The 26,914-nt window shown below is 43.2% G+C and overlaps 1 protein-coding gene and 2 long non-coding RNA genes across 4 annotated transcripts in view; 2 read left to right on the top strand and 1 right to left on the bottom strand.

Moving 5' to 3' along the window:
- The window catches only part of LOC311426277 (transcription factor RFX3-like), a 201,563-nt gene that overhangs the window by 75,897 nt on the left and 98,752 nt on the right, over positions 1–26,914 (bottom strand). For both annotated transcript variants that reach the window (XM_084502539.1, XM_084502540.1), the window contains one exon: positions 5,361–5,616. In XM_084502539.1, the coding sequence (XP_084358665.1) occupies positions 5,361–5,616 (256 nt within the window). The remainder of the gene's footprint in view (positions 1–5,360; positions 5,617–26,914) is intronic.
- The window catches only part of LOC311426428, a 271,970-nt gene that overhangs the window by 205,492 nt on the left and 39,564 nt on the right, over positions 1–26,914 (top strand). The window lies entirely within an intron of this gene.
- Positions 11,371–19,820, top strand: LOC311426419. The gene is made up of 4 exons (XR_014686734.1): positions 11,371–11,468; positions 17,962–18,074; positions 18,880–18,995; positions 19,638–19,820. It is a non-coding gene; the product is annotated as an uncharacterized lncRNA (long non-coding RNA).

Here is a 26,914-nt window from a genome sequence, read left to right as displayed (position 1 = left end):
TCTTACTCCGCTTTGAAAATATCTTCTTTACAGTAGTACTATAGGACTACTGTCCTGCCTCCTGCTGCTTGTTCCAGGTACTACACTACCCTCTCACTTCACTGAGAGAAGTTTTTGTGGCCTGTTCAAAGAACCAATTCTTGAAAAATGTAAATTAAGAAGTACTATATCTATCTACTTAAAAAGAAACACTTCCCTGTATTGGGTTAACATGGCAAGGGTTTGGTAGCAGGGGGGCTGCAGGGGTGGCCTCTGTGAGAAGAGCCCAGAAGCTGCCTCATGTTAAATAAGAGCCGGTTTCAGCCAGCTCCAAAAAGGACCTGCCGCTAGCCAGAGCTGGACCAATAAACACCTCTGGTTGTGCCTCTGTGAGAGCATATTTAAGAAAGGGACAAAAATTGCCATGCAACAGTAGCTGGGAGAGGAGTGAGAAATGGCCTTGCAGACACCAAGGTCAGTGAAGAAGGAAGGGAAGGAGGTGCTCCAGGCACCAGAGCAGAAGTTCCCCTATGGCCTGTGGAAAGGACCATGGTGGAGCAGGTTGTTCCCCTGCAGCCCATGGCATGCCAAGGAAGAGTAGATTTCCATGCTGCAGCCCATGGAGAGGAGCCTACGGTGGAGCAGGTGGATCTGGCCTGAAGGAGGCTGCAGTCTATGAGGAGCCTCTGCCAGAGGAGACTCTGGGCCAGATCTGCAGCATGTGGAGAGGAGCCCACACAGGAGCAGGTGAGCTGGCAGGAGCTGCCACCCATGGGGGACCCGTGTTGGAGCAGTTTGCTCCTGAAGGATGGACCCTGTGATCCATATTGGATCAGTTCTTGAAGAGCTACTATCTGTGGGAAGCCCATGTAGGATCAGTCAGAAAGGACTGTATCCTGTGGGAGGGACCCTGCATTGGAGCAGGGGAAGACAGTGACCGTGAAGGAGCAGCAGAAACAAAGCATTATGGACTGACCTCAACTCCCATTCCCTGTGTCACTCAGAGGAGGAGGTTAGAAGAGTGTGGATGGGGGAGAAGGTGTTTTTAGTTTGCTCATAGTTTCTCACTGTTCTAGTCTGCTAGTGATAGACAATAATTTATATTACTATCCCTTTGCTGAGTCTGTTTTGCCCGTGATGATAATTGGTGAGCAAATGAGAGAGTGGTTATGGTGAATCTCAGTTGCCAGCAGGGTAAAACCACCACAGGTAACAGCATAACAACAGAAGTAGTTGAGGGAATAAGTCACTAGGGAATACATCACCGATATTGTCACTGAAGACAATATATCTGTGACCATAGTACCATAAATTTTAAAACCAGAGATCTTACTGATTTAAAAAGCATTATGATCAGCTTGTCTGATTTTTTTTGCATAATGTAGGTCAAGAAGTGTTCACTACTGCTAAAACTCCTCATTAATTATTTCTTCAATCTCATGAAGCCTTGCTGAACTAGGGCAGGTCTTTCAAAAAGACATCTGATCTGTATATAAAGTGATAAGTATTCACCATATTCTCGTGCAAGCTGTTACAGTATTATTTTTTTTCCTTATTAAACATCGTGTACACTATTCCTCATCTAAAGTTGATAGATTGTACTTTGAGCTTTACCTACTTGTTAAATATCTCTTTACTATCAGAAACTTTTTTCCCATGCCGGCACTTAACCATAAACAAATAATTTCTTAAATTCTCTAGCATGTAAATCGAATAGGCTTAACTTGAAGGCAGACTTTCAAGACAGTAAATCATTTCTTGCTCCTTTTTAAAACTTCCAGCTGCTCCTGTGCTCTTTCTCAAAAGTTAGAAAGCTCATGGGTTGAGATAAAGACAGTTTAATAAGAAAGAAAGGAGAGGAGGTTAAAAAAAAAAAAATACAAACAAACAAAAACAACAACAAAAAAAGGGTAATATGAGAAGTAGAAATGTCCTTGACTTAGTGCAAGCACTGCTCAGTAATGTTGAGGGATTTTTGAAACAGAGAGGAGGCCATGACTTGCTTCAGCTGAGCAAACCAAGCTGCCAGGACAACTATGAGAAGTTCCCATGACAGTGTTCCCACATCACCCGACTGAGGAATTTAAAAAATATTGTTGCCAGCAGCTGGCTTCAAGGACAAGATCTACGTGACTGCTAATCACAGGGGGGTTGTTTTCTTGCAGGTGGGGTTGTTTTCTTGCAATTGTTTGTCTGAGTGCTTTTGACCAATAATCTTGTGTGAGACACTATCCGCCTCTGTTAAGTTTGATATAAAAGTCAGGCTATTTGGGTAATAAAGAGAGAGCAGAGAGCATGATCTGACCATATTGGTGTCTGTCATGTTTTTGGCCGTCCTTCCTGCAACAAACTAAAACATAAGTGTGTTATCAATTATCAATGTTATTTTCATTCCGAATCCAAAACGCAGCACCACACCAGCCACTAGGAAGAAAATTAACTCTATCCCAGCTGAAACGAGGACATATGGTTAGTGATAACTAATGACATGCAGATCAATAACTAGTGACTGCAGATCCTAATGCTTGTCAGAAAAAACAGGACTAGTGAATAGAAGCTCCTCCCTGGCTGACAAGCATAATCTGTTTTTTGTAGCTATATCAATATCATGACTAATTTACTAGTTACAAAAATTTAATCATTTGCTTAGTGAGGGTGAATAAAAAAAATAATTAAATCCTCTGTTGTAAGCAGTGAAACAGAAATAAATCTTGATATGGCAAAAGTGTCAGGTTATAATAAGCCCATGCTTAGTTTATGTGTCTCCATGTGAAAATTATCCAAAATTAATTCAAAAGATTTGAATATGTTTGCTGACTATTGCATTAGCAAGCATGCCTGGTTACACATTATTTTGATCTCTTAAATTCTCTGTACAAGTATGGAAAAATATTATGATGGTGCAGGTAGGATGAAGATTACAAGTGAAATGATCTCTACGTGTCTCAAATACAATACAAAGTAAAATTGAAGTACTGTGTTGCTCTAGTTTGCCTGGTTTATTTATACATTCTATTAAATTTAAAACTGTGTGTTTGACATTATAGTTTAAGTTGAACCTTTTATACTTCAACTGACTCTCAATTGCACCAGTTCAACCCTATATATCAAGAGACTATAATCATAATAATGAATGTCATTTTGTAGTTTCCCAGTTAATATTTTATCAACAAGAGATGCAACAATGTATTTTAATTCCTCCTTTATGCTACTATACACTTGTCCTGATTTCAGTTAGGACAGAGTTAATTTTCCTCCTAGTAGCTGGTAGGGTGCTGTGTTTGGGATTTATGATGAGAAGAATGTTAATAACACACTGATGTTTTAATTGTTGCAGAGTAGTGCTGATACTAAGCCAAGGACTTTTCAGCTTCTCGCTCTGTCCTGCCAGCAGGCAGGCTAGAGGTGCAACAGGACCTGGGAGGTGACAGACCCAGGACAGCTGACCCAAAGTGGCCAAAGGGGTATTCCATCCCATCTGACGTCATGCTGAACAATATATAGGGGTGGCTAGCCGGGGGGAGGGGGCCGGCTGTTCAGGGATAGGCTGAGCACCGGTCAGCGAGTGGTGAGCAATTGCATTGTGCATCACTTGTTTTGTACACATTAGTAGTATTAGTACTATTATCATTATTTTATTTTATTTTATTTTATTTTATTTTATTTTATTTTATTTTATTTTATTTTATTTTCTGTCTTAATAAACTGTCTCTATCTCAACCCACAGGCTTCATTTTCCTGTTTCTCTCCCCCATCCTGGGGGGGGAGGGTGAGCAAACGGCTGTGTGGTGCTTAGCTTCCGGCTGGGTTCAAACACAACAACACTATATATAATACCTTAAAAATGGGAGGAAAACTATTTTAATGGTAAAAACACAATTTTGGAATTCAAATTTAATTTTTATCTGCATTCTTTAAAAAATTACATATCAAAATAAAAATAACTTAGAGCATCCTAATTATCAGCTTTTCTTAAACACATGAAGCAAGAGTATAATAGCCAAAGATATGTAATTTGAATTTTGTTTGTGTAACATATTACATTTAGAATGAGCACAGCACAAACTTAGCTTATGTCTGAGGTAAAAGTTATCAACTACTGTTGAATTTCAGAGTATGTATTAGTATACAATTCCTTGTAAACATCAAAATATTTAATGTAGGAAAATTCACTTATGGCTTTTTATTTTGGCCAAAATTTCATTTTATTTCATTTGCAAAAATTGCTGTGGAATTTTGATAACATTCAAATGTTTCTAGGATATCAAACATCAGTCTACTGCTTTTCCTGGATTGAGTGAAATTTTCTCGTGTTTGCTGACTGCATGTCATCACATTTTTGTAAAGATTATAAAAACTGCAATAATAGAATAGTTGAGCTGGAAGGAACCTACAAAGATCAAGCCTAACTGCAATTACAAAATGATTACAAAAATGATTACAATTGTAATGATTACTGATTACACCAGTTTCCAAAAGTAAAATTATTTAATTTTAGTAGAATTTTGGTGAAAACAACCCTACTAAAAATTATTTTAAAATAAATGTTACTTAATTGTACTATACCTCACTGTCAGTCCCTTCATTTTTCAACTTGTTACATTTTTCATCTCATTATTGCAAGTTTCAGAAGTTCTCTTGCACATTATTTAAAAATCTCTACAATCAGGTCAGAATGTCATCAAAGGTTTGGTAAGTGTTCCTTAAAGCTATCCAGCAAAGCTAAAATAAGCATAAAACCATTTACATCCCTGGAATTCCTTAAGGGAAAGAAATGTGTTTGTTTTCATGGCTAGGTTTTTATAGTATTAACTATCATAATTGGAAAGATGCCTTCTGTTACATCCCTTAAGACATTTCCACAATGAGCTTCTGATCTTGAAATAGAATTGAGAACTACCTTAAATAAGTAATGACAGTGAACTAAGATAATATATTCCTAGTATTCTGAAAAAGTATCAAATAGCTTGAAGTAAGATACAAACCCAACAATAATATGGAGTCAAAAACGTAACAAATGAAGTCAAACATCTCTATGAAGAGCTATTTTATTTAAAGTTTATGTTAGGTATAAATTGTTTTAATAATATATTTTTTCTTTTTCAGAAAAAAGTGTCCAGAGAAGCTATTTCAGACCCTAATCCTACAAATTTTCAGTCTCATCCACAGTCTTATGCACACAAACATCTCCAATGCACTCACTTGACATTGATCACAAGCACAAAGGTAAACTAAATGTAAATATTTGCAAGACAAAGCCATGTATTAAAGATTCTGCCAACATAATATACTTCTGTCTACAGAAACATGTCAGCAAACAAGAACATCATAGTGACTAAGAAACTAGCCCCAGAGTTTTCACATAGTTCTGGAATACTTACTGTAGCTGGGGATGTCCGCGTTGTATGAGTCACTGAATGACCAGAATTTTCCATTGAACTTCCAATGAGATAGGTCCCTCCTGAGCTGCTAATGAGCTGTCCTCCTTCAATGCCCATCTGAATCCCGCCAGCGCCCACCATACTATGAGAAGAGACCACTGTCGTTCCCTGTGCAGAACTTCCTTGAGTATCAAAGTAATTTCCCCCAGTGTTTTGACTATACATTTGGGTTTCCGTGTAAGGATAAGTTGTTCGACTTGAGGAAAAGAAAACAAACAAGAACAAAAATAGTAGTTATTTCTATTGTTTAAGCGAGGGCAACATTATTATTGTAGAAAAGAGTGTACAATTGCTATAACCAAGCTTAATAGTATTGGGAAACAACTCTTGCCTCCACAGAAAATGACATTTCATTATGTCAAAATGCCAAGTAATTAACTTGGACTCAGAGTTAAACTATTCATTAAACTTCACGGAAGATTTTTTCAGTCCTATCTGAACATGGGTGGAGAAAAGTATGACAAGAATTGAAGAGATGAGTGGAAGATCTCATCCAAGTATTAATATTTTATATAGCTATCAATAAAGCAAACTGTTGTAACTTTTTCAATACTATGGTTAAAGCTGGATTTTTATTTAAGATGTCAATTATTATGTATACTGTGTATGTTACAAAACTGCAAACAAGATATACAAAAATTAGACAAGACTGTCCTATACACAAGAGTCCTGTAAATGTTTTGCATTGATTTAAAATTCAATTAAACTCTCTGGCTGAAGCTTGAAATTTTGAGCTCATTGGTATTTTAGGACATGCTGTTAATTCAGCAGGGTGAAGTTTTAAACTGGACACCAATATGTACGGTGTTATGGTGAAAAACTAATAAAACCAAAAGGGAAATACAATTTGTGAAGGGATGAAAAAAGTCAAAAGAACAAAACAGGAGTAATTTAAGTCAATTTTTTCTAACTATTAAGCATTTGGGCCTCATTAACCACTTAACCTTAAACTTTTCACTTTACTCATGAACCTTGTCATTCTTCACTTTATATTCATAATGACATGCATCATTACCCATTAATGGTTTTTAATTTTTCATTAGCTATTAAACATAGCAAATATTGGGTCCTCTGTACTAACCTAGATTTTCAAACTGATATAGCTCAAAATACACAAGTAAATAACACTCGCTAGCTTTTCCAAAATTAAGACTCTAGATTTTTAAATAATTCAAACAGTTCAGCCAAGGTTTCATGATCAAGGAACTTTATACCATGATCTGTGTCACAATAAAGTCAAATGATAAAAAGTATTTTTTACACAATTGATGCTTTTCTCATTTAATCATAAAATCCTATAATTCTGCCTAAAATTAACTGGAACGACCATTTTGAAATCATAACAACAATCAAGTCTGAACTTCTATGGTATTAACTATGGCCATTGTGGGTTCTCCCTTGTTCTTCAGAGACAGCAAAAAACTTTAAAATTGAATTTTAATGTCCTAAAAGCTTTTCAAGCTGTGTACTATATTCCTTACTTTCACAGCTACTTAAGCTAATTTTAAAATTTGTTTTTTATTCTTGGTATTTCAAAAGCTTTAAGAGCATTTGTGAGAAATTCACAGTTCATCTAAAGGGAGTACGGTCAAGTCTACTGAAAACAACTTGAAAAAAAAGGGTATGGGGAGAAATTCTTGAGTACCTGTATACTCCTTCTTTTCAGACCTCGAATCAAGCTATCTTTTATCACTGCAAAAGCATGTATGCAGGCAAGATCATAGGATCATAGAATCATAGAATCATTAAGGTTGGAAAAGACCTCCAAGATCATGTGGTCCAACCATCCCCCTACCACCAATATCACCCACTAAACCATGTCCCTAAGCACCAAGTCCAAACACCCCCAGGGACAGTGACTCCACCACCTCCCTGGGCAAACCATTCCAGTACCTGACTACTCTTCCTGAGAAGAAATTTCTCCTCACTTCCAATATGAACCTCCCCTGGTGCAACCTGAGGCCATTCCCTCTAGTCCTATCAGTAGTTATCTGCGAGAAGTGGCCAACCCTCAGCTCCCCACAACTTCCTTTCAGGTAGTTGTAGAGAGCAATAAGGTCTCCCCTGAGCCTCATCTTCTCCAGTATAAACAACCCTAGCTCCCTCAGCCGCTCCTCATAAGACTTGTTCTCTAGACCTTTCACCAGCTTTGTTGCCTTTCTCTGGACACTCTCCAGGGCCTCAATGTCTTTCTTGTAGTGAGGGACCCAAAACAGAACACAGTACAAAAGGTGCTCACCAGAGCAGAGTACAGGGGGACAATCACCTCCCTAGTCCTGCTGGCTACCCTATTCCTGATACAAGCCAGGATGCAGTTGGCCTTCTTGGCCACCTGGGCACACTGCCGGCTCATATTCAGGTGAGCATTGACCAACGCCCCAGATCCTTTTCCTCTGCACAGCTTTCGAGCCACTCTGCCCCAAGCCTGTAGCTCTGCATGGGGTTGTTCTGACCAAAGTGCAGGACCCAGTACTTAGCCATTGAATATCACAAGTTGGAAGGGACCCATGAGGATCATTAAGTCTAATTCCTGGCTCCACACAGGTATACACAAAAAATTTAGACCATATGTCTGAAAGCATAGTCCAATAGGCAACTGAGAGCAACTCCGACAGGCTTGGTGCCATGACTACATCCCTGGGGAGCCTGTTCTAGTGAGTGACCACTGTCTCAGTGAAGAACCTTTTCCTGATATCCAACCTGAACCTCCCCTGTCCCAGCTTGACTATATTCCCTTGGGTCCTATAGCTGGTGACCAGAAATAATAGATCAGCGCCTGGCCCTCCTCTCCCCTTTCTGAGGAAGCTATAGACCACAATGAGATCTACAGTCACTTCCCTCGACTGACTAGCAAGACCGTGGTGCTTGATGCACCCCAGGATATGGTTGGCCCTCTGGGCTTCTAGAACACGCTACTGGCTTATATTCAACTTGCTATCAAGTACATATAATCAGGGTTGCCCCTTCCCAGGTGCAGGACCCGGCACCGTCAGGCAGCTCTCTGAGAACCCTGGTATGAATCCCACCTGTATCCATGGACTTGTATGGATCCAGGTGGAGCAGCAAATCCCGCAAACCTTCAGGGTTGGCTGGGAGTTTATCATTCCCACCGTCACGGTCCTCCAACTCAGAGCACCTGAGGTCCCAAAGTCTATCATCAGTGTTGAAGACAGAGGCAAAGAAGGCATTAAACGTCTCTGCTTTGCCTATGTCCTTGTTTGTGAGGTGACCATCCCCATCAAGTAGCAGACCTATGTTTTCTCTGGTCCTCCTTTTTCTGTCCACATATTTTAAAAAGCCCTTTTTATTGTCTCCAAAAGACATGGCCAGCTTCAACTCTAATTGGACTTTGGATGAAGGAATTTTCTCCCTACAAAAGCAAACAACATCCCTGTAGTCCTTCCACGTCACCTGACCCCGCTTCCAGCAGCCGTACATTTTCTTTTTATGCCTAAGCTCTTAAAGAAGATCCCTGGTCAGCCAGGCCAGCCTTCTGCCCCACCTGCTTGACTTCTGATATTTTGGAATTGCCTGATCCTGTGCTTTTAGGAGGCAGTGCTTAAAGACTGACCAGCACTGATGGACGCCGACACCTTCAAAAGCAGTTTCCCAGGGGACCTTGCTAACTATTTCCCTTAGTAGCCTGAAGTCTGCTCTCCCCATATCCAGGGCTGAAGTTTTGGTGGCAGTTTTCCTCCTGCCACCAAAAACTTTAAACTCAACCGCTTCATGGTCACTATGACCGAGACAGCCTCCAATTGCCACATCCCCCACAAGACCCTCTCTGTTCTCCAGCAACAGATCTAAAAGGGCACCTTTCCTAGTTGGCTCCCTTAGCACCTGCACCAAGAAGTTATCATCAAGGTGCTTTAAGAATCTCCTGAACCTTCTTGTTGAGGGATTTTTGAAACAGCAAGGAGACCATGACTTGCTTCAGCTGAGCAAACCGAGCTACCAGGACAACTTCGAGGAGTTCACAGAATCACAGAATTTCTAGGTTGGAAGAGACCTCAAGATCATCGAGTACAACCTCTGACCTAACACTAACAAGTCCTCCACTAAACCATATCACTAAGCACTACATCTAAACGTCTTTTAAAGACCTCCAGGGATGGTGACTCAACCACTTCCCTGGGCAGCCCGTTCCAATGCCTAACAACCCTTTCGGTAAAGAAGTTCTTCCTAACATCCAACCTAAAACTCCCCTGGTGCAACTTTAGCCCATTTCTCATCATCCTGTCACCAGGCACGTGGGAGAACAGACCAACCCCCACCTCGCTACAGCCTCCTTTAAGGTATTTGTAGAGAGCAATAAGGTCGCCCCTGAGCCTCTTCTTCTCCAGGCTGAACAAGCCCAGCTCCCTCAGCCACTCCTCATAAGACTATCCCTATCCATCAGCTGCTCCACATAAGACTTGTTCTCCAGACCCCTCACCAGCTTGGTTGCCCTTCTCTGGACTCGCTCGAGCACCTCCATGTCCTTCTTGTAGCGAGGGGCCCGAAAATGAACACAGTACTCGAGGTGCGGCTTTCTCCCTTCAACTCTAGTTTATAGCCCAATCAATCAGCCCTACTAACTCCTGTACAAAAATCCTTTCCTCCCCCGAGAGAGGTGTATCCCATCTGGTATCAGCAGGCCTGGTGTCGCGTAGAACTTCCCGTGACCCAAAGTTCTGCCACTGGCACCAGTCTCAGAGCCACATATTTATGAACTGAGTCTGCCAGCCAAGGCATGTTGAACATCATCCCATTGGCCTCTGCCCGTTGATCCAACCTGTCCAGGTCCCTCTGCAGGGCCTTTCTACTTTCCCGCAGATTGACACTTGCCCCCCCTTCCCCCCCCAACTTGGTGTCGTCTGCAAACTTACTAAGGGTACAGGGGTGATTTTCTCAATTCAAAGTCTGCCCTCCGGAAGTCCAAGGTAGCAGCTTTACTGACCCCCGATCCTGACTTCACCAAGAACAGAGAACACCACCAATTTGCAGTCACTCTCAGTAGTAGTAATAGTAGTCTCAGGATGCAGGGCGGGGGTGGGAGGAGATTGGGGTTGCGGTCAGTCCATAACACTTCATCTCTTATTCTCCTTCCTACTCACACTCTTCCCCTGCTCAAGCAAGAGGTCCCTCCCACAGGGTGCAGTCTCATAAGCTAAAATCTAAGTAGTTACATGGAGCATTACTAGTATCTGTTTAATAAGATCAAAATGAGAACATGCTCAGAGCTGACTCAACTGCTTCTTGAGAGGAGAATTTCCAGAGTGGAATGTGTTGACCTTCCTAAAGTTAGTACAAAGCTTTATAATCTGCACAGTGCAATGGGACAGAATTAATTTTTAGATGTGTGCGGAATTGCAAGCTGGATCTTCAGCCTGTCAGTGTGATGCTCTTAGAATCTGACCATCCAAGCCAGCATTCCTACTAGCCTTTTTGTTCCTTTTATCCTTCATAAAAGCTTTTGTGAGTCAACATATGAAGAGTTTAAGTCTGAGTAGTCTTCTCAGACCTTCTGAGCTCATGAGAAGTTTGTTGCATTTAAAAATTATTTCATTTCCTTTGTCTCCAAAGAGTAGTATGGCCCTTTTTAAGGTGATGAAAACTTATTTTTGAGCTACTTGATTCCTGGGACTTTAAGTTCTTTGGAAAAGGAAAGATTTTGATTCTGTTTAGTATAAATGAGCTTTAGGTCGTAGTTTTTAAACTAAATTCCACTAGAAATAGGTAGTTGTGCTGTGCTATCAGCTATATGAATTTTGCATTGCCAATGTTCTGGCTTTCCTTACTACAATTATTCTGATGTTAATTTTTACTTGTATCTAAACTAGCAAAACTGCATTTTGAGACTGAGAAATAAGGCAGAACAGATTGTAATATTGCACTTATGAAAAAGTAAACATAAAGGATAATTTTGTATTTGATATTTTTGTAGGTACAAGCCTGTGCAAAAAGTGGATGGAGTTGCAGATGGTTTCACAGGAAGTGGTCAACAAACAGGCACATCTGCTGAACAAACTATAATTGCCCAAAGTCAACATCATCGACAGTTTTTAGGTATGAAAAGATGTGTTGTATTGTTGTATAAATAAAGTAAAATCCATTATCGCCACTGTGGCGGGTTAACCCTTGTCTGGCCACCAGGTGCCATCAAGCTGTTCTCTCACTCCCCCTACTCAGCAGGACAGTGGAAGAAAATGCAATGAAAAAGCGTGAGGGTCAAGATAGAGGACAGGGAGATTGCTTACCAATTGCCATCATGGGGAAAACAGACTCAACTTGGGGAAGATTAATTTATTGCCAATTAATTACAAAGTATGATTGTGAGAACTAAAACCAAAACTAAAATGACCTTCCCCCTACCCCCCATTCTTCCCAGGCTCAACTTCACTCCTGATTCTTCTGCCTTCCATCCCCTGGTGCTGGGGGGGGAGGGGGGAGGGATGGGGAATGGAGGTTGTGTTCAGTCCATAGCATTTCATCTCTTCTGCTCCTTCCTCCTCACACTCTTCCCCTGCTCAAGCAAGAGGCCCCTCCCACAGGGTGCAGTCCTTCACAAACGGCTTCTACATGGTTCCTTCCCATGGGACGCAGTTATTCAGGAACAGACTGCTCCAGCATGGGTCCCCTATGGGTTGCAGTTCTTGCCAGAAAACCTACTCCTGCATGGGCTCTTATCCATAGGATGCAGTTCCTGCCAGGGGTCTGCTCCAGCGTGGGCTCTCCACAGGCTACAGCCTCCTTCAGGCCATATCCAACTACTCCAGTGTGGGGTCCTCCTTGGGCTGCAGGGTGGATATCTGCTCCAATGTGTTCCTTCATGGGCTGTAGGAAGACAGCCTGTTTCACCATGATCTTCTCCATGGGCTGCAGGGGAGCCTCTGCTTCAGCACCTGGAGCACCTCCTCCCTCTTCTTCTTCACTGACATTGGTGTCTACAGGGTTGTTTCTCTCACTCCACTCCTCTATTACACAGCTGCCGTGCAGTGTTGTTTCTTTTGTTTGTTTGTTTGTTTTTAAACCTTTCTTAACTATGCTTTCACAAAGGTGCCACCAGCTTTGCTGTATGGCTTGCAGTGGGTCCCTTTTGGAGGCAGCTGGAACAGGCTGTGTCCAACATGGGGGCAGCTCCTGGTCTCTTCTCACAGAGGCCACCCTGCAGCCCCCTGCTGGCAAAACCTTGCCACATAAACCCCATACAGCCATGAACATCGTCATACAAATACAATAATTATTTTTAGTTATGCTGCCCTGTTTAAAACACTCACTGATAACAGAACAAAAAAGTTACTGAAAGGAGCTTAATATCATATATTGTAAGACATGCAATATTTAATATGCATCATACAGATATAAAATGAAAACTGTGAAAAGACTATTAGCATTGCAATATATTTTAAATCTACCATGCAATTTCCATGAAGCATTTTATACAAAAAAAAATGCAGGTTGAAAATCCTACCCTAAAAGCTTAGTAATTTTCACTGGCTTCCCAATTCACGCAGAATCTCACAAAATCACAGAGAATGGTTTAGGTTGGAAGGGAGCTCTGGAGATCATCTGGTCCAACTCCACTGCTCAAGCAGGGACACATAGAGCAGGTTGCGCAGAATCCTTGGCTGCATAAAAAGAAGAGTGGCCAGCAGGCTGAGGGAGGGGATTCTCCCCCTCTACTCTGCCCTTGTGAGACCCCACCTGGAGTACTGTATCCAGCTCTGAGGCCCCCAGCACAAGAGAGACATGGACTTGTTGGAGTGGGTCTGGAGGAGGGTTACAAAAATGATCAGAGGGATGAAACACCTGTTCTGTGAAGACACGCTGAGAGACCTGGGGTTGTTTAGCCTAGAGAAGAGAAGACTCCAGGGATACCTTATCACAGCCTTTCAACATTTAAAGTGGGCCTATAAGAAAGATGGAGAGAGACTTGTGATAGGACAAGGCATAATGGTCTTGCTCTGGTTTCAGCTAGGATAGAGTTAATTTTCTTCATGGTGGCTGGTATGTGCCATGTTTTGGATTTAGGAGGTTCTTTTAGAGGGTTCTTTGAGGATCCAAAAGGTACAGGTGGGCTTTTGGTAAAGTTGCCTTGGAGACGGAAGAAAATAAAATGTGTCTAACTTGCCCTGTCTCTCAGAGGACCCTTCTGTTGTGGGCTTGCTCAGGGTTAAAGAAAAACAGGTGCCAATACATTACCGCTACGGTGTACCAGCGGCAACATCGCACCAACCGAGACTCCCTGATTCCCATCCATAAGCTAATTCGTTGACTGGAGAGCCAAGGAGTGACCACCAAAACTCGCTCACCCTTTCATAGTCCCATATGGCCAGAGCAGAAGCCTATTGGAGAGTGGAGGCTAACAGTGGATTATTGTGGCCTGAATGAAGTCACACCACTGCTGAGTATTGCAGTGCCAGACATGCTAGAACTTCAATACAACTGGAATCAAAGGCAGCCAAGTGGTACGGCACAACTGATATCGCTAATGCATTTTTCTCCATCCCTCTAGCAGCAAAGTGCAGGCCACAGTTTGCTTTTACTTGGAGGGGCATCCAGTACACGTGGAATCAACTGCCTTGGGGTGGAAACACAGCCCTACCATTTGCAGTGGACTGATCCAGTCTGCACTGGAACAGGGGGAAGCTCCTGAACACCTGCAGTACATCAGTGACATCATCATTTGGGGTGACAAAGCAGAGGAATTATTTGAGAAAGGGAAGGAAATAGTCCAAATCCTTCTGAAAGCCAGTTTTGCCATAAAACAAAGTAAGGTCAAAGGACCCGCACAGGAGATCCATTTTTCAGGAATAAAATGGCAAGATAGATGGTCATCGTCAGATCCCAGTGGATGTGATCAACGAAATAACATCTATGTCACCACTACCTAGCAAAAAGAAAGACAAGCTTTCTTAGGCATTGTGGGTTTTTGGAGAATGCACATTCCAAATTACAGTCTGATTGTAAGCCCACTCTATCAAGTGACCTGGAAGAAGAATGATATCAAATGGGGCCCTAAGCAATGATATGCCTTTGAACTAATTAAATGGGAGATAGTTCATGCAGTAGCCCTTAGGCAGTCCATGCAGGACAAGAGGCAAAAAATGTGCTCTACACCACAGCTGGGAAGAATGGCCCCACCTGGAGCCTCTGGCAGAAAACATCAGGGGAGAGTCAAGGTCAACCGCTAGGGTTTTGGAGTCAGGGATACAGAGGATCTGAGACCTGCTATACTCCAACTGAAAAAGAGATATTGGCAGCATATGAAGGGGTTCAAGCTGCTTCAGAAGTGTCTGGTACTGAAGCATAGCTCCTCTTGGCACCTCGACTGCCGGTGCTGGGCTGGATGTTCAACTGATGCTACGTGGAGGAAGTAGGTTGCACTGATCACACAAGAAGCTCAAATAGGAAACTCCAGTCGCCCAGGAATTTTGGAAGTGATCACAGACTGGCCAGAAGGCAGATTTTGGAATATCACCAGAGGAGGAGGTGACACGTGCTGAAGAGGCCCCGCTGTATAACAAGATACCAGAGAATGAGAAGCAATATGCCCTCTTCACTGATGGGTCCTGCCATATTGTGGGAAATCATTGGAAGTGGAAGGCTGCTGTATGGAGTCCTACACGACGAGTTGCAGAAACAGCTGAAGGAGAAGGTGAATCGAGCCAGTTTGCAGAAGTGAAGGCCATCCTGCTGGCCTTAGAAGTTGCTGAATGGGAAAAATGGCCAATTCTCTATCTCTATACTGATTCATGGATGGTAGGAAATGCCCTGTGGGGGTGGTTACAGCAATAGAAGCAGAGCAACTGGCAGCGCAGAGGTAAACCCATCCGTGCTGCTGCATTGTGGCAAGTTATTGCCGCCCAGGTAGAAAACCTGGGTGTAAAAGTATGTCATGTAGATGCTCATGTACCTGAGAGTTGGGCCACTGGAGAACATCAAAACAACCAGCAGGTGGATCAGGCTGCTAAGATTGAAATGGCTGAGGTGGATCTGGACTGGCAACATAAGGGTGAATTATTTATGGCTCAGTGTGCCCATGACACCTCAGGCCATCAAGGCAGAGATGCAACATATAGATGGGCTCGTGATCGATGGGTGGACCTGACCGTGAGCACCATTGCACAGGTTATCTATGAATGCGAAATATGTGCTGCAAATAAACAAGCCAAACAAGCAAACAAACAAGCCAAGCGTTTAAAGCCTCCCTGGTATGGAGGATAAAGAACATGCTGTGGAAGACAGTCTGGGTTATTCCCGCCTTGAGCAAAGGCAAACCTATCTGTGGGATTGCTTTTGCTCAGGGACCTGGGTGCACTTGGTGGGTAACACAGAGGGATGGGGAGGTCCGGAGCGTACCTCAAGGGGATTTGATGTTGGGAGAGAATAGCCCACGATTTGAATTGTATTATGTTAATTGCTGTATAATACTGCATGTAATCACTACTATGGTTGCTATATGTCCCAACATCAGTATTACAGTAAGAGTCAACCAGATTAATGAAGAATGTATTTTGATGGAACTGAGTGAAGTGCAGCAGTGATAGAAGCAGACAAGCACAGTGGTGTTGGAGCCAGAGCTGGCCTCAGCATGCAACAATTCAACACCACACCCCATCTCTCCTGCCCTGAAGGATTGTTATGATAGATGGAACCCAGAGTCATGGACTAAACGAACTCAATAGACATTTTAGAGTGACGGCCCATATACTAAGGGAATGATATCTGTGTGTGCATATATCAAAAGACAGAAAAGTGGTGATTAATTGGGATGCATTGGAAAGTGGGACCTGAGCATGATGTAGAGGGTATGGAATAAGGGGTGGATCTTGTCCTGGTTTCATCTGGGATAGAATTCATTTTCTTCATAGCCACTGGTATGTGCTGTGTTTTGGATTTAGGAGAAAAATAATGTTGATAACACGCTGATGTTTTAGTTGTTGCAGAGCAGTGCTTACACAGAGGCAAGGGCTTTTCAGCTTCTTATGCTGTCCTGCCAGCGAGAAGGCTGGGGGTGCACAAGAAGCTGGGAGGGGACAGAGCCAGGACAGCTGACCCAAACTGGCCAGAGGGATATTCCATACCATATGGTGTCATACTGAACGATAAAAACTGGAAAGGTTGGGGGGGGGGGAGATCTCTGCTCAGGGAGTTACTGGGCATTGGTCGGCAGGTGGTGAGCAATTGCATTTTGCATCATTTGTTGTATATATATTTATATGTAGTAGTAGTAGTCTCAGGATTATTTTCTCTTCCTTTTCTGTCCTATGTAACTGTCTTTATCTCAACCCACACGTTTTGTGATTTTTATTTTCAATTCTCTCCCCTATCCCGGGGGGGAGGGGGGGGGGGGCGGGGAGGGAAGTGTATGGCTGTTTGGTGCTTAGCTGCCTGCCAGGTTAAACCACAACAGATTTTAAACTAATAGAGAATTGGGTAGATTTAGATTAGCTATAAGGATGAAATTCTTTACTATGAGGGTGGTGAGGCACTGGAACAGGCTGCCCGGAGAAGTTGTGGATGCTACATCCCTGGAAGTGTTCAAGGCCAGGTTGGATGGGGCTTTGAGCAACCTAGCCTAGTGTGGGAGGTGTCCCTGCCCGTGGGGGGGTGGGGGGTGGGGGAGGGTCCAGCCTTCCCATGTCTAGGAGGCTTTTGAATATCCTCAAGGAGAGAGACTCCGCAACCTCTCTGTGTAACCTGTTCCAGTGTTCTGCCACCTGCACATAAAATGGGATTATATTATATATATATATATATTGCATTTGTTGATGTAACTGATCTTATTGATTTCCCATTTGTGGAAACAAATGGTAATTTAGTAATTTGCTAAAGTAAAAAAGCCTATTAAATATCTTATTGCAGTAATTGTACACTTAGTTTTGAGTTCATACATTGATATTTTGAAGATCCACATTCTTTGGCCTAGCCTTGCTGTTATTGAAATCATTGAGAACCTTAGGCTGTAGTTCACGTTTTTGAATTTTTCCTTCCACATTCTCCCTGGTTGACAATATATTCCCTCACACGGCCCGATACTAGTGTATCTCTTAGAAACATTTGTGAGCAATAGTAAACGTACATGTTGTCTATAGTTGAAAGTCTTGTAAATTTCAAATAAATATATGCTGCTGAGTCTAGGAAACCCTTGCATTCATGTTAATACAAAAACTATTCAATTGATAAAAACAACAACAAAAAAAAACATTTAATAACATTAACCTCTTATATTCTGCTTTATCCTGTCATATTCTTTAATATATTAGTTGTTTGGTTTTTTTTTTATATACAGATACAGTATATTTGTGAAATCATTTTAATCTGCTACCTGCCAAGAATAATTTAACATTTCCTTTTGCTTAAAAAAAATAGCTAGCTGGTTTGTTAACAATTTTTTTTGCAACATTAAAATATATTAAATATGAAAGACATTCCTCTTCGGGCATTATGACCTTCTAGACTTTATATATTTACATCATTCTTAAATCTTTTCTAATTGAGCTGTAGTTGGCACCATTCACAATGGTTTTCTTCTGTTATGTTGTCATGGAAACAGATACATCTCGAGTACTTCCAGAGTTTGGAGAAGTTGAAATATCTTCTCTACCAGATGGTACTGCTCTTGAAGACATAAAATCATTGCAAAGTCTTTATCGAGAGCACTGTGAGGTAAGGGAAAAAAGGCATTCACATAAATCATTCTTCATTGAAAATTCATGTCTTCTAGTGAGAATCAGTACAACTGGATGACTGACACAAAACATATTACAGGCAGGCTATTGACATCTGATGTGCTAACCAAATAGTTTGCTTATTTCATCAGAAATGAAATTGGAAAAACGATTTCTCTGAAATTTCTCTCTTTACCAGGAAAGAAAAAAATATGTAATAGAATACTGAGACTGGAATATAATAATGTATATTTTTGGAGATTTTTAGATAAATTACACTTTAGATATATGCAGAGCTTTGCTTTTGTTTATAGGGGTTGAAAACAGATTAAATTATTAAATTATTATTTCTAACATTTATGTTAAAAACAAGCTCGCTATTTTCTTCAAGTTTTAAAGAAACAAGTTATTTAAGGTTGTTAACATTTCATATTAAATAATGTCTTAAAATTATTGTTGAAGGTGCCAGAAAAAAAAAAAAAAGTAAAAAAAAGTAATGAAATAGCAATTTTCCTATGTGTTTTTAATAGCATTAAAAATTCTGTTTAGATGAAGTCACCCGATATGTTTCCTTAAGCTCTTTTCTGGAGAATTCTTTCTATTTTCACTTGGACTGATCTGTCTATGCACACTAGTAAAATTCATCGCTAAAAAGTTATTAAAATACGTTGTTTATTTATAAATCTAAATTTTTATTACTTTTTCTGAAAACTGACTAAGGGGAGGGGAGAGCTATACCACTTGAAGGAGCTGGAGGAGAAAAATGGTAGCAGATTATCTGCACTTGTTTTATATTGTTTTAGGCAATAGTGGATGTTGTTGTGAATCTTCAGTTTAGCCTGATAGAAAAATTGTGGCAAACTTTCTGGCGCTATTCTCCTTCTGCTCCAGCTGATGGCACTGGTATTATTGAAGCAAGGTCAGTATATGTCACTCTTAAATAAATAATAGTTTATTATTATATTGTTTACTATTATTTATAATTTAATAAACAGCCCTGTTTAATAGAGGGTACTTTAGGAGAACATGATGATGGAAACATGGATGATGTTAGAGGAAACATTTCAGCAAGTGTCGGCTGGGGGGGATTAGAACACTGAAATCTGCCAAACCTCACTTAGCTTCCTGACTCTTCCAAAACTAGTTGTTTTATTCATGTTTCCAGATCTCATGATTTACTAACCAAGGCCAGTAAATGTCTCTCTTTACTCTATCATCATAATATAACAGCAAGTGTCAAATCAAAGCCTTGAAATGACTGTATACATCTTCCATTTTTTCCTTTGTTTGGATGACTACAAAGTATCCTTACACAGTATACTGTCCCATTCTTTTAAATTCCAAGAACCATTTTTATGCTACCTCTGCATAATTTCTGGGCTGGAGCTGAACTTTGGAGGCCATTTTTCCCCAGTTTCATATGAACAAGGTAAAGAGGTTCAATTGGATGTAACTGAGACTTTTACAAAGTTTTTATTAAATAAGCAAAGTCCATTGTACTTTTCTTATCTGTATGTAAATGCATTTTCATTTATTCTTTTGTTACTTTTATTCACGCCAGCAATCTGACTGAAATAGAAAGTCGACTTCCAAAAGGAAAACTGATTACTCTGTGCAAAAATGAGTCTATTCTGAAATGGATTTGTAATTGTGACCATGTGATGTACCAGGCTTTGGTGGAGATTCTCATTCCTGATGTCCTTAGACCTATTCCTAGTAAGTTAAACACAGATAACACCTCATAAGAATTTTGGCTTGGTTTGTTTTATGTGGTGGTGTTTTTGTGCATCACGTGAGACTTTGGGGAATGATTTTGAAGGATATAAAAGTAGCATGTGTCATCTTTCCTTAATTCTGTTGAGTAGGAAGGTGTACTGGAGTTGATGTAAGCACTGTATTTAAAGGAAAGGAGACTAGATATTTCACTGCATTTAGGGAACTCTCCAGAAGTTTTTGGAATATATTTCCCTATGGAAGATGCTTTTGTCACTGCAAAGTCTAAGTTTTTATTAATTTTAAGATAAAAATGGGTTCCTTTACACACTGGCTCTAGTCTACCTGACAGATGCAAATGCACTATGGTCCTGAGCCTGAGTCCATTAATGTCAGACAGTCTTTCCACTGACTTCAGTAGACTTTAGCATTACATATAAAAAAAACTTTCCCAGACCAGACTTTCCCTCTGGCCTCAGGAGCCTGGGGTTCCTGAAAGCAGTCCTTACCAGTAAAGACTGAGGTGAAGAAGGCATTCAGTACCTCATCCTTTCCCATGTCCTTGGTCTTCAGGATCCCTGCCCCATTCAGCAGCAGGCCCGCATTTTCCCTGGTCTTTATTTTGCTGCTGATGCACCCGTAGAAGCTCTTAATGTTGCCCTTCATATCCCTCGCCAGTTTCAACTCTAGGTGGGCTTTGGCTTTCCTAACCCCATCTCTGTACTCTCAGACAGTGTCTCTGTATTCCTCCTGGGTCACTTGTCCCTTTTTCTGGATCCCATATGCTTCCTTTTTATGTTTGAGTTTAGTCAGGAGCTCCTTGTTCATCCACACAGGCTTCCTGCCACCTTTGCTCGATTTCCTACTCACTGGGATGGACCATTCTTGATCACGGAGGAGGTGATCCTTGAATATCCCTGGACCCTCCTCTGCTCTCCAGGACTCTACCCTGTGGGATTCTTCCAAACAAGTCCCTGCACAGGCCAAAGTCTGCTCTCCTGAAATTTAGAGATGTGATCCTGCCATTTGCATTGCTCCCTCCTCTCAGGTTTCTCAACTCCACCATCTCACGGTCAATGCAGCCCAGGCTGCCCACAACCTTCCAGGCTGCTCCAACCACAGTTCTTCCTTGTTTGTAAGAATTGCATCCAGCAGAGTGTCTCCCCTTCAGCCCTGTTTTTCTGATTACAAGCTCTCTCTTTTCCATAACACCTTAAACCCGTTCCTTGTCAACCCATTCCACCACTTCCTCATTTGATTGTGGACCTCCCTTGTCATTTCTAGTTTAAAGCTCTCCTCACCAGGTTGGCCAGCCTGCTGGTAAAGATGCTTTTGCCTCACTTGGTCAGGTGGATCCCATCTCTTTAGCAGTCTTTGATTCTTAAAGAGAGATCCCCACGGTCATAAAAAACAAATCCCTATTGTCATCACCAGCTGGGCAACCAACTGTTGACCCACAGGATCCTCCCATTCCTCCTCAAATCCTTCCTTCTCACTGGAAGGATCAAGGAGGATATTGCCTGAGCCCCCATGAACTTCTTCCATTGCCTCCAGGTGCATGTAGTCACACTGGCTATGCTCCAGGTCTCCCCTGGCAGTATTGTCGGTGATGATTCATAAGGGGTAATAGTACGAGGGCCGGACAAACCTCTGCAATATCTCTACAACATCCCAGATCCAAGCCCCCAGCAAATAGTAAGCCTCCCAACACAGCAGGTCAGGTCAGCAGATGTGGTCCCCCATCCCCTACAGCACAGAGTTTCCCGTTGTTACCACTTGCCACTTCCTTCTGGTACTGCTGCATGGCTCAGGCTTAGTTAGCTTGGATGCTTCACTGTACAGACTTCCCAGACCCTCATCTGCTCTGAGGATGCCAAACCTGTTCTTTAGTTGGAGATATGCAGGTGGAGCAGGAGCCTTCTTCCTGTTGTTAGAAGTCACAAGCTTCCAGCCTTCGCCATTTCTAACCCTTTAGGTTGGAAATTAGGAGAAATCTATTCTCAGAAAGAGTAGTTAATAGTTAGTAGTTAGTCCCCTTAATGATTCTATGATTCTAACTCATTAAGCACAGACCACCCAATCCTCCTTCAATACAGCTAGGGGTTCAGGCTGCAGGGTCTTGGAGATGAACTGTTCAATCTCTTTCTTATCATCTCTGACACTACACAATCTGCTGACCTCCTCCCGCACCTCCTCGGCAGCACAGATCCTGTACTGCTGCACACCTTCTGCAGGCAAGGAGACTGTCTCCCTCTGCCCCAGCCTCAGTGAGAGACCCCAGGCACTCCTTGTACCCTGAGAGCTGCATTCTCCCTTGGGAGTTCGGTCTGGATTGAGGCCTCTGATATTGTAGGGATAGTTGCTCCAACAGCTGGAGGTGGTGCCCTGCAATGCATTAACAGCATTGCTTAGGACATGGATGCAATTCTCTGCAAAGTTTCTGGCCCCCTTCTGTGTAACCTTCTGAGCAAAGTGCTGCATCTGTTGGCTGCCTCTGCTAGCAATGTTGTAAGAAGCAACTCAGGAAAATATTTGTAAGCATTACTTTGTAGAAGGTATTATCAAGCAAGGAAATAAAGGCTAGTGTTACCACATGATGAAGACTGAAATTACTACAGAAAAGATGCACAGTAAATAAAACATCTACGTTTATTGCTTATATGTAAGTTTGCAGAAAAAAAGTAATAACTGCAGACTCTTGCTTGTGTATCAACACTAAAACCTTCTTGATTATTTATGTTTGCAGTAGAAATTAAAATGCAGAAGACCCCTGCAGGTCACTGAATTTAGTGATTAGAATCGAAATATCATAACATATGCTTTGTGCCACTAACTGGTTAAAAATCCTCATTCTGTCACAGTGCTCAGTAGTTCATATGAATCAAGTTCAACGCATATTAGACCACTATGTTTAGAACCTATTTGTTTAAAACAAACATCTGCATAGCACTAGCTAATCTCCATCTTTCATCTGAAAAGCTAAGAAATAGCAAAGTAAAAGTCATATAAACTCTACCTAACTTTTAAAATTTTAAGCAAAGCTTAAAAAATTAACTAGACTAAGCCTCCTAGAAGGCTTAACTATATCCAAGCATCAAAATTAAATATGTATCTCATTTCACTAAAAACAGTAAAGAAATTACATAATTGCTTTCTATAACTAATGACTTCTGTCTTCCAGTAGATCCTCATAGAGAAGCTGTTAAAAGTATGGGCTGGATGAGCAGACAGTGAGGTGGACTGAAAACTGGCTGAACTGCCAGGCCCAGAGGGTGGTGGTCAGTGGCGTGAAGTCTAGTTGGCTGAGGGAGTTGGGACTGTGTAGCACAGAGAAAAGGAGGCTCGGGGGTAGTCTCATATGTAAAAAATATCTCAGGGTATAAAGAAGACGAGGGCATTGAGTGCACCCTCAGTAAGTTTGCAGATGACACCAAGTTAGGTGCGTGTGTCGATCTGCTTGAGGGTAGGAAAGCTCTGCAGGAGGATCTGGATAGGCTGCACCGATGGGCTGAGGTCAACTGCATGAAGTTTAACAAGGCCAAGTGCCGGGTCCTGCACCTGGGGCGCAATAACCCCAAGCAGAGCTACAGGCAGGGAGAGGAATGGTTGGAGAGCTGCCAGGCAGAGAAGGACCTGGGAGTGATGGTGGATAGTCAGCTGAATATGAGCCAGCAGTGTGCTCAGGTGGCCAAGAAGGCCAACGGCATCCTGGCTTTTATCAGAAACAGTGTGACCAGCAGGGCTAGGGAGGTGATCGTCCCCCTGTACTCAGCTCTGGTGAGTCCGCACCTCGAGTACTGTGTTCAGTTTTGGGCCCCTCGCTACAAGAAGGACATCGAGGTGCTCGAGCGGGTGCAGAGATCACAGAAGGGTTCAGAGAATCACAGAAGGGTTGAGGTTTGAAGGGACCTCTGGAGATCATCTCGTCCAAACCCCCTGCTCAAGCAGGGCCGCCTAGGGCAGCTTGCCCAGGACCATGTCTAGGCAGCTTTTGAAGATCTTCAAGGAGGGACACTTCACAACTTCTCTGGGCAACCTGTTCCGGTCACCCTCAGAATAAAGAAGTGTTTCCTAATGTTCAGACAGAACTTTCTTTGTTTCGATTTGTGCTTATTGCTTCTTGATATTTCACTGGACAAAAGAGCCTGGTTCTGTCTTCACAGAATCACAGAATCACAGAATTTCTAGGTTGGAAGAGACCTCAAGATCATCGAGTCCAACCTCTGACCTAACACTAACAGTCCCCACTAAACCATATCCCTAAGCTCTACGTCTAAACGTCTTTTGAAGACTTCCAGGGATGGTGACTCCACCACTTCCCTGGGCAGCCTGTTCCAATGCCTAACAACCCTTTCGGTAAATAAGTTCTTCCTAACATCTAACCTAAAACTCCCCTGGCTCAACTTAAGCCCATTCCCCCTCGTCCTGTCACCAGGCACATGGGAGAACAGACCAACCCCCACCTCGCTACAGCCTCCCTTGAGGTACCTATAGAGAGCGATAAGGTCGCCCCTGAGCCTCCTTTTCTCCAGGCTGAACAAGCCCAGCTCCCTCAGCCGCTCCTCGTAGGACTTGTTCTCCAGGCCCCTCACCAGCTTCGTCGCCCTTCTCTGCACCCGCTCGAGCACCTCGATGTCCTTCTTGTAGCGAGGGGCCCAAAACTGAACACAGGACTCGAGGTGCGGCCTCACCAGAGCTGAGTACAGGGGGACGATCACCTCCCTAGCCCTGCTGGTCACACTGTTTCTGATAAAAGCCAGGATGCCGTTGGCCTTCTTGGCCACCTGAGCACACTGCTGGCTCATATTCAGCTGACTATCCACCATCACTCCCAGGTCCTTCTCTGCCTGGCAGCTCTCCAACCATTCCTCTCCCTGCCTGTAGCTCTGCTTGGGGTTATTGCGCCCCAGGTGCAGGACCCGGCACTTGGCCTTGTTGAACTTCATGAGGTTCGCACAGGCCCACCTCTCAAGCCTGTCCAGGTCCCTCCGGATGGCATCCCTTCCCTCCAACTGATCTCCACCTGGACATTGAGTCGTTGACCATTCAGCCAATTCCTTACCCACCGAATGGTCCATCCGTCAAATCCATGTCTCTCCATTTTAGAGAGAAGGATATCATGTGGAATAGTGTCAAATCACAGAATCACAAAATGACCGAATGGTTGAGGTTGGAAGGGACCTCCAGAGATCATCTAGTCCAACCCCCCTGCTCAAACAGGGTCACCTAGAACATGTTACACAGGATTGCATCCAGGCAGGTTTTGAATATCTCCAGAGAAGGAGACTCCACAAACTTTCTGTGCAGCCTGTTCCAGTGCTCTGTCACCCCAACCATAAAGAAGTTCTTCCTTATATGGCAATGAAACCTCCTGTGGTTCAATTTATACCCATTACCCCATGTCCAACCACTGGCCACCACTGAGAAGTGTTTGGCCCCATCCTCTTTACATTGTCCCCTCATGTTTTTGTAGAGGTTGATAAGATCCCATCTCAATCTCCTCTTCTCTAGGCTAAACAGGCCCAGCTCACTTAGTCTTTCCTCATAGGACAGATGCTCCAATCCCTTAATCATCTTTGTGGCTCTGTCCTGGACCCTCTCTAGAAGTTCTATGTCCCTTTTGTACTGGGGAGCCCAGAACTGCACACAGTATTCCAGGTGTGGCCTCACCAGAACTGAGTAGAGGGGGAGGATTACCTCTCTTGACCTGCTGTCCACACTCCTCCTGATGCAGGCTAGGATCCCATTGGCCTTCTTGGCCACAAGGGCACATTTCTGTCTCATGGTAAGCTTGTTGTCCACCAGGACTCCCAGGTCCCTCTCCGCAGAGCTGCTCTCCAGCAGGTCAGCCCCCAACCTGTACAGGTGCCTGGGGTTGTTCCTCTCCAGGTGCAGGACCCTGCACTTGCCCTTGTTGAACCTCAGGAGGTTCCTCTCCATCCAACTCTCCAGGTCCCTCTGAATGGTCGCACAGGCCTCTGGTGTGTCAGCCACTCTGCCAAGCTTTGTACTGTTCGCAAACTTGCTGAGGGTGCACGCTGTCCCTTCATCCAGGTCACTGATGAATAAGTTAAATAGCACTGGACCCAGTACCAACCCCTGGGGGACACCACTAGCCACAGGCCTCCAACTAGACTCAGCACCGTTGAGCACAACCCTCTGAGCTCTGCCATACAGCCAGTTCTCAATCCACCCCACTGTCCACTCATGGATCCCACCCTTCCAGAGCTTGTCTATGAGGATGTTATGGGAGACAGTGTCAAAAGCCTTGCTGAAGTCAAGGTAGTTAACATCCACTGCTCTCCCCTCGTCCATCCAGCCAGTCATCTCATCGTAACAGGCTATCAGGCTGGTTAAACATGACTTCCCCTTGGCGAACCCATGCTGACTATTCCTGATCACCTTCTCGTCCTCCACATGCTTAGAGATGGCCTCCAGGATGAGCTGCTCCATCACGTTTCCAAGGATGGAGGTGAGGTTGACTGGCCTGTAGTTTCCTGGGTCTTCCTTCTTGCCCTTCTTGAAGACTGGAGTAATGCTGGCTTTCTTACAGTCCTCAGGCACCTCTCCTGTTCTCCAAGACCTTTTGAAATACTTTGCACAGGTCCAGGTAGATGATGTCAGTTGTCTTCCCCATCCACAAATGCTGTAACCCCATTGCAGAAGGCCACCAGATTTGTCAGGCACAATCTGCCCTTAGTGAAGCCATGCTGGCTGTCACCAATCCCCTCCTTATTTTCCATGTGTGCAATGTGTGCACCCTCATTGAGTGCACCCTCGGTAAGTTTGCGGACGACACCAAGTTGGGGGGTGGGGGGGGAGTGTTGATCTGCCGGACGGTAGGAAGGCCCTGCAGAGGGACCTGGACAGGATGGGTCAATGGGCAGAGGCCAACTGGATGAAGTTCAACATGGCTATGTACTGGGTCCTGCACTTTGGTCAGAACAACCCCGTGCAGCGCTACAGGCTTGGAGCAGAGTGGCTGGAAAGCTGTGCAGAGGATAAGGATCTGGGGTGTTGGTCGAGGCTCACCTGAACGTGAGCTGGCTGTGCGCCCAGGTGGCCAATGGCATCCTGGCTTGTATCAGGAAGCCAGCAGGACTAGGGAGGTGATTGTCCCCCTGT

This window comes from Aythya ferina, assembly GCF_964211825.1.
Source record: "Aythya ferina genome assembly, chromosome: W".
NCBI classification, from domain to species: domain Eukaryota; kingdom Metazoa; phylum Chordata; class Aves; order Anseriformes; family Anatidae; genus Aythya; species Aythya ferina.
This window is presented reverse-complemented; position numbering and strand designations above follow the sequence as displayed.